This window comes from Lynx rufus, unplaced genomic scaffold, assembly GCF_022079265.1.
Source record: "Lynx rufus isolate CCGP_SWC_20201006 ecotype Redwood Valley unplaced genomic scaffold, mLynRuf1.p SCAF_8, whole genome shotgun sequence".
Taxonomy (NCBI): domain Eukaryota; kingdom Metazoa; phylum Chordata; class Mammalia; order Carnivora; family Felidae; genus Lynx; species Lynx rufus.
Window position 1 is genome coordinate 94970149 of NW_025814896.1, and position 7061 is coordinate 94977209.

At 40.6% G+C, this 7061-nt stretch overlaps 1 protein-coding gene across 2 annotated transcripts; it reads left to right on the top strand.

The window, feature by feature from the left end:
• The first annotated feature begins 4291 nt into the window (after nt 1-4291).
• On the top strand, nt 4292-6464 carry LOC124504383 (lithostathine-like). Of its 2 annotated transcripts, XM_047069872.1 has the most exons (5): nt 4292-4370; nt 4926-5044; nt 5258-5395; nt 5987-6113; nt 6397-6464. In XM_047069872.1, exons 1-5 carry the CDS (start codon nt 4292-4294, stop codon nt 6462-6464), a joined length of 531 nt encoding a protein of 176 aa, XP_046925828.1. The 2 variants fall into 2 exon arrangements, with proteins under 2 accessions (XP_046925828.1, XP_046925829.1); XM_047069873.1 differs by lacking the exon at nt 5258-5395 and having other exon boundaries at nt 4295-4370.
• The last annotated feature ends 597 nt before the right edge of the window (nt 6465-7061 follow it).

The following is a 7061-nucleotide window of genomic DNA, read 5'->3' on the forward strand; positions in this document are numbered from 1 at the left end:
TACTTTGCTTCTTCTTTAGTGAAATCCATGCTCATGTTTTGTCACTTTTCTAATTAATGGATTATTCTTGTTCTTGTTGATTTTTAATGTTATTAACATACTCCAGATATCACTTGTGTCAATTATGTGTCTAAGGCATTCTTTCTCATTCGTGTTTATACATTTACTTTTATTTTGTATTTTATTTTAAGGTGGTCATATTTAGTAATATTTAATAATGTGTGCCTTTTGTGTTAAGAAATACATTCCAAACCCAAAGTCAAAAATATTGTTTTTAAATTATCTCCTATATAACTTCACATTTTTGGTTTTTTGTATTTAAGTCATCAATTCTCTTGATTTTTTTTTTCTTGGAATGGGGGTTTGTCGTTTTATTTTCATGTTTTAAGAGATAGATTCTAATTACTTTTGTTCATATGGATAACCAATTAACTGAAATCATTTAGCCCATCCTCTGTTACTGATCAGCAATGATCTGTTTATATTTACAGTTTCCATTTATCATAATTATATTTTTAGGCCCTCTCTTCTATTCCTGGTCAAATTTGCTATTCCCACATAATACTTTATAGTAAAAAGTCCTCATGTATGGTCAAACAAATTTAATATTTTTATGTTTATTTATTCTTGGGGGGGCAGGGAGAAAGAGAGACACAGAATTGGAGCTCAAACTCACTCATGTATGGTCAAACAAAATTACTAATCTCATTGTTTTTATTCAGAAATTTGTTATCTACGTTTATATTAGTTTATCAAAGTACCAGGAATATCCTGTTAGTATTATAATTGCACCTCCATTAATCAATACAGATAGACAAAGCATCTTTAGGGTATTGATTGTTTCTCTTTATAAACATGATAGATTTCTCCATATATTTAGGTCTTCTTCACTGCTTCTTATTGGATATATTTCTTGGTAGGGTATCTTTCTTAAAAATACCTTTTCTAACTCTGTTACTGGAATACAATTCAATCAGAAATTATATGTTGATTTCTTTCTTGCTTGATAAATTCTCTCATTGATTCTAACAGTTTGGAGATTCTTTGGGGTTTTCTATGGAGAAAATATATCATGTACACAAATAATAATTCCCCTTGTTCTCCTGCATGTTTAAATATTCCTTGTCCTTTCCAAGTGTACTTTTTTGATGTTTATTTATTTTGAGAGGGAGAGAGAGAGCACACAGAGGGGAGGGGCAGATCAAGAGAGAGAGAGAGAATCCTATGCAGGCTCTGTGCTGTCAGTGCACAGCCCAATGCAGGGCTCCAGTCCATGAGATAATGACCTGAGCTGACACAGGGAGTTGTATGTTCAGCCCTTCAACTGGCTCTGAGCCACCCAGGCACCCATAAGGGTACTTTTTCTAACATGGTATTGTTGAATATAATCAGGGAATATAGAATGTTTTTTCTCCCGATTTTTAAGGAAATGGTTTCATTGTCTTATTTTTGAACCTCTGTAGGTTTCTTTATCTTAAGGAATTACTATCTATCCCTTCTTTGTTAAGAATTTTTATACCAGGGGCACCTGGGTGGGTCAGCCAGTTAAGTTTGTGACTTCAGCTCAGGTCATGATCTTTCAGTTCATGGGTTCCAGCCCCATGTCGGGCTCTGTGCTGACAGCTCAGAACCTAGAGCCTGCTTCGGATCCTGTGTCTCCTTCTCTCTCTGCACCTCCCCGCTCACACTCTGTCTCTGTCTGTCAAAAAAAAAAAAAAAAAAAAAAGAAAGAAAAAAAAAAAGAACCAAATAAAAACATTAAAAAAAAAAGAATTTTTATACCAAAGAGAATAATACCATGAACCTCTGTATCTACCACCAAGCAATGATACCTTCACCTCATGGGCTCTCATTTCACCTATATTTCAATTACACTGGATTATTGTGCATCTTTTAAGGTTTATTTATTTGTTTTGAGAGAAACAGAGAGAGAGCAAGCAGGGGAGGGTCAGAGAGAGGGAGAGAGAGAATCCCAAACAGGCTCTGTGCTGTCGGTGCAGAGCTTGATGCAGGGCTTGAACTCACAAATCAGGAGATCATGACCTGAGCTGAAATCAAGAGATGCTTAATGGACTGAGTTACCCAGAAACCCCTCACACTGCATTATTTTTAAGTAAATTCTGAACAACTTATTTCATCTGTTAAGTATTTTATGTATCTCTAAATGATGAGAACACTTAAATAATATAATTATAATTCCATAATCACACCTAAAAGCAATATAATCACATAACATTTTCAATGTTCACTTTTAGTCAGCTGTCTAATAATTATTTTTCCCATTCGATTTGTTCAAATTAGGATTTAAACATAGTTCATACATTATATTTGATTGGAACATCTCTTATAACTTAAGTGTGTTATATTGCATTATTTTCTTAAATTCCATGTTTAAGAATATGGAATCATTTGTCCTGTAGAGTTTCTAGACTAGAGATTGTATCCCTGTGTTGTAACGTGAAATCTGGGTCCAGATTTTCTAGAAATTGATAGCTTAATGTTAATCAGAAGTTCTCAAATAGTTCTGATCTGAGGATACTTTTACATTCTAAAAATTATTGCATTCCAAAGAATTTTTATTCATGTGATTTACTATTTATAATACTACGTATTAAAACAGATTTTTAAAAAAATATTTACTAACTTGTTTTTATCATATTTGAAAAAATATCAACGATATGCCCATATGCATATAACTAAAGTTTTTCTGCTAGTCCGTTTTTCAAGAATTGTGTTCTATGAAAACGTGGAGTAAAACTCCATGTTACAAATGCTTTTCTTCAAGACAACCATTATAGTTTAGCACGCAGATTCCCATTTAGTCACACAAAATAGTAAGAGCAATGTATTCAAGGTTTGCAATTACTAAAATTAAATGTATTTACTGTTCTATCAAATTCCTCAAGGATAGTTTTAAGTGAAATGTCTTTTTTGTTTCTTGTAAATGCCTGGAAATGAAGGATACAGGTTGATGCCATTGCCTTGATTAATGCCATGTCACCAGAACTTTTAACCACCATTGCCTTTGCTCCATCAATGCAAATGTCAGCACAGTAAAAAAGGCAAATACCATTTTAGTATTGTTATGAAAATTACAACTTCACAGTCTCCCTGAAAGGGTCTTGAAGACACCCATGGGTCTGCAACTCACAATGGAAATGCTACTTTGATGTATCAGATTACCTACTCAGAACTAAACTGAGGAACTATTTCTCAGTCTTCCTACACAGAGACAGCTAGATGGCAAGTCTACCTGCTGTTCCTTATGAACCCGGCTTTCCTTCTGACTTAGACACTATCACTCCACGCTTCCTTCACACCTTGCCATAATATTGAGGAAGCAGCTCTGAACTTGTTGTTCCTGTTCCTGTTCTTGGTTTCAATTCTTTCTTTTCCCTCAACTTTCTTTTCCCAACTTGGCACTCACCAGCACTTCCAATTCCTGTACCCACCGATTTATACTTACTAGTTTGTTTTTTTTTTTTTTACTGACAAAGTTTTTACTCTTACTGGCCAAAGTTTTAAAAAATTCATATATATGCTTACAGGAATGAATTTTTGACTGATTAATCAAATACACTCTGGACATTTTCCTTAACTATCCAACGCTACTATATTTTCTAAGCTATGTACATCAGTATTCCTGCCATAGGGCTGCCTCCCTTGCCTTAAGTTTTTCAGAACAAAGTATTTGGCAAAGGACAGGGAAAGTTCAAACTTCACCTGTTCTTGGGGAAAGTGCTGGCCTGTTAACAGGAAAGAGGCAACATCTGTGGCAATTCCCAGGCTTTGCTGGGAAGACACTTCTCCCCATGGCGGGAATCTCCTGGAATACAGGCCAAGCCCTTCCCCATGACCCTTGTTCTGGTTCCACATTCCGGTTATTCATTTGAGTGCCCTTCCTTCTAATTTTCTTATAAAAGCACAGTCTTCTCTGACATGACAAACCACTGCAAATCCCTGCAAGACAGGTGAGTGGAAGCTGACAGAAGATGAGACCATGGCAAGAGCTATACTGTACATATTTGGGGGAAGATACAGGAGGATCTCTGTCAGATACAGGAGCTCTGAGACTCAGCACACGCAGGCTTGGGAGGTCTCATGGGGTAGGAGCATGTACAGATTTTCTAGTTCTTTCCAGAGCTATACAAGGGGATGGATGTCACTAAGATGAACTTATTCCTAGGGGACTAACAAAGGAAAGACAAAGAAGATGTGTGGCATCTCTATATGTCCTCTCTCTGATCACACTTCTCTTAGTGAAATCTGATTGCTTCCTCAGGTCACAGACATGATGCGGCCTCACATGGACCTCCCCAGCATGTCCTGGATGCTGTTCTCCTGCCTGATGTTGCTGTCTCAGGTCCAAGGTGAGATTTCTCTGCCTCTGACACTGGGTCCTTGCGAATGCTCAGGGCCAAGAGGAGAAGGAAGACTCTCGTGGTACTGGTGACATATATCCCCACACCATGAAATGGCCTGTGACTCGTCCATCACCACACCATCCTTCAGGGTAACCAGGGGTGGCAGGCATCACAGTGGTCCACTAGCACTGCAAGGAGGTCCTTTGCTTCTTGTCAGTGCACTCTCATTTATGTTGGTAGGTGAAAGAGGAAAGTGTGAAGGGACAGAAATAAAATAAGGGGAAGGAAAATGAGGACCCAGGGCAAGAATATGTATCCTAGAGCGGGGAAGGGTTGGACTGTGAATGGGAAAGATGAAAAGAAAGGAGAGGTTTCCTCATTTAGTGGGGCTGGTTCAAGAACAAGAAATCCTGAAAGTGTTGGCAGTGGTGAGAGGCAGTCAGCACTTTGGCATCACTTCCCCAAGCACCGACCCCATAGACGTTCCTCTAGGTCACCTCCCACCCTGATCCCCAGTCTGCTATTCACCTCTTCTCTCTCTTTTGTGTCCTTCCATCCTAGGTGAAGACTCGCCAAAGGAAGTGCCCACTCCACGGATCAGGTGTCCCAAAGGCTCCAAGGCCTATGCCTCCCACTGCTATGCCTTGTTTATGACACCAAAATCCTGGATGAATGCAGATGTGAGTACTTGGATTTGCAGGTCGGGGTTTTAAGGGCAAGTACACTAGAGACCTGGCGGTTGGGTGGGGGGGAGTTCCATTCCCCAGAGTTCCTTGGGGGTGACGGTGAGCATCCTCATCTTTTGCATACATACCTCTTCTCCCCTACCTCTGCACTGCCCGTCTCCCAGTGATGTCTCAGGCCTCCCCTGAGTCTCTCCCTTCCCCACACAGATGGCCTGCCAGAAGAGACCCTCGGGACACCTTGTGTCTGTGCTCAGTGGGGCTGAGGCATCCTTTGTGGCCTCCCTAGTACAGAACAGTGCGAACACTTACTCAAACATCTGGATGGGGCTCCATGATCCCACAGAGGTATGAATACATCTCTCTATAACCTCTCAAGCTGCTATCGCCACCCAAGCCCACTCTCTGTCCCCTGTGTCTGCCCAGTAAATGCCCTAGAGAGCCTTGAAGCTCAGAGATCCAGGAGGATATTAGGGGAAAAGGGAGGACCTTGTGGCCAGCTGAACAGCTGAGTTCTGTGGAAGTCTCTTGCCTCTGCTGAAGTTAATCCCTTCTTAATTTGCATGGGAGGCCATGTAATTCAGTTCTCTGAGCTTCACAGAGTCTACATGTATTGTGTAGAGTGATTCCTAAATGAAGAGAGGATCCATTTTTGCTCTATGGAACAGACACTATCTTTGAGGTTCAGAAGCTAATCACATATGTATCACTCGTTGTTGTTCAGTGAGAGGTTACTCTGAATGGGTCTATTGGTCTTTGTGTTTATGGGCTTCAGGATTTGTCAATAAGAGCAAGGAGTTAGGAGGAGTCTCCCAGAGGAGAGCTTTGGCTCCCAGGCAGCATCTAGAGGAGCAGACCAAATTCCATGATGCTGGGGAGGGGTTCCTGCAAGGAGCCCTTTAATGGCCATTCAACCTCACTAGACTCCATCCTCTCTAGGGCTATGAGCCCAATGCAGGTGGATGGGAGTGGAGTAGCACGGATGTGCTGAATTACCTTGCCTGGGAGAGACACCCCTCCACTAACCCAAACCCCGGCTACTGTGGGAGTCTGTCAGCAAGCACAGGTAAGCAACAGAGGAGCTCCTTTCTGCCAGACCTCTCCATCCTCTTTTTCCCTATTTCTCAGTGTGACCGTCAGAGAATCCCCTTGAGCAAGAAAATGTAGGGTTGGTTTATCTTCTCCCACCCCTTCTCATCTCTCCTTTCTTTGAGTCCCATTCCCCTGGAGTAGGACACTGTTGAGGATGAGGGAGAGGCTGTGAATCCTACGCCAGAATCTGGGCTGCCTGTACCTTGGGTTCATGAGCTCTACCAGCCACATCTACCTGAGCTCCTCTGTCTCTCTAGGATATCTGAAATGGAGAGATTATAACTGCGGTGCGATGCTACCTTATGTCTGCAAGTTCAAGGACTAGGTCTGTTGGGACGTCAGGAGCCTGAGTTTTGTGTGCAGCTCATCATGGACATATGACCAAGTGTGAAAACCTACCCTGGAAAGGAATAGTCTCCCCCCTACCATCTAACCTGACTCTTCCTTCTGATCATTTCTCCTCCCTATTCATTTAACTTTATGTTCTTTTTGTGTATTACATGGCCTGATATTGCAGAGAGCAATAATAAATACTTCATTCCATGTTGTGTGCTTTTGTGCTCCTATCTCATAGCAAAAATATGAAGAACAATGGGTATGGGAGGAGTTCTAGGTCTTGCCTCTGTCCAATGTTATTTATTCCCCCAGGGAAAATGCTTAAATGTACATCCCCACCAGTGTGTTTATGATCAGTATATAGTCCCTGTTCATGTACCTTTGTGTTGTTTATAGAAAAAGACATTACTCACCTACACATTCTATTACACATTCCTCCTATTTGTAATACTAACAGCCTTAGTGGTATCTGAAGATCTTAGAAGAGCACATCTGTAATCATTTGCTATCATTGATATTTTTTTTTCTTTAATTTGCAACCTTCCTTGGACCCTGACTTTTATAAAATACATTGAAAAATGAATGG

Coding starts and splice junctions, on each gene's coding strand:
- LOC124504383 (XM_047069872.1), top strand. CDS start 4,292: ATGATGCGGCCTCACATGGACCTCCCCAGCATGTCCTGGATGCTGTTC. Junction 5,045..5,257: donor AATCCTGGATGAATGCAGAT/GTGAGTACTTGG, acceptor TTCCCCACACAG/ATGGCCTGCCAGAAGAGACC. Junction 6,114..6,396: donor GAGTCTGTCAGCAAGCACAG/GTAAGCAACAGA, acceptor CTGTCTCTCTAG/GATATCTGAAATGGAGAGAT.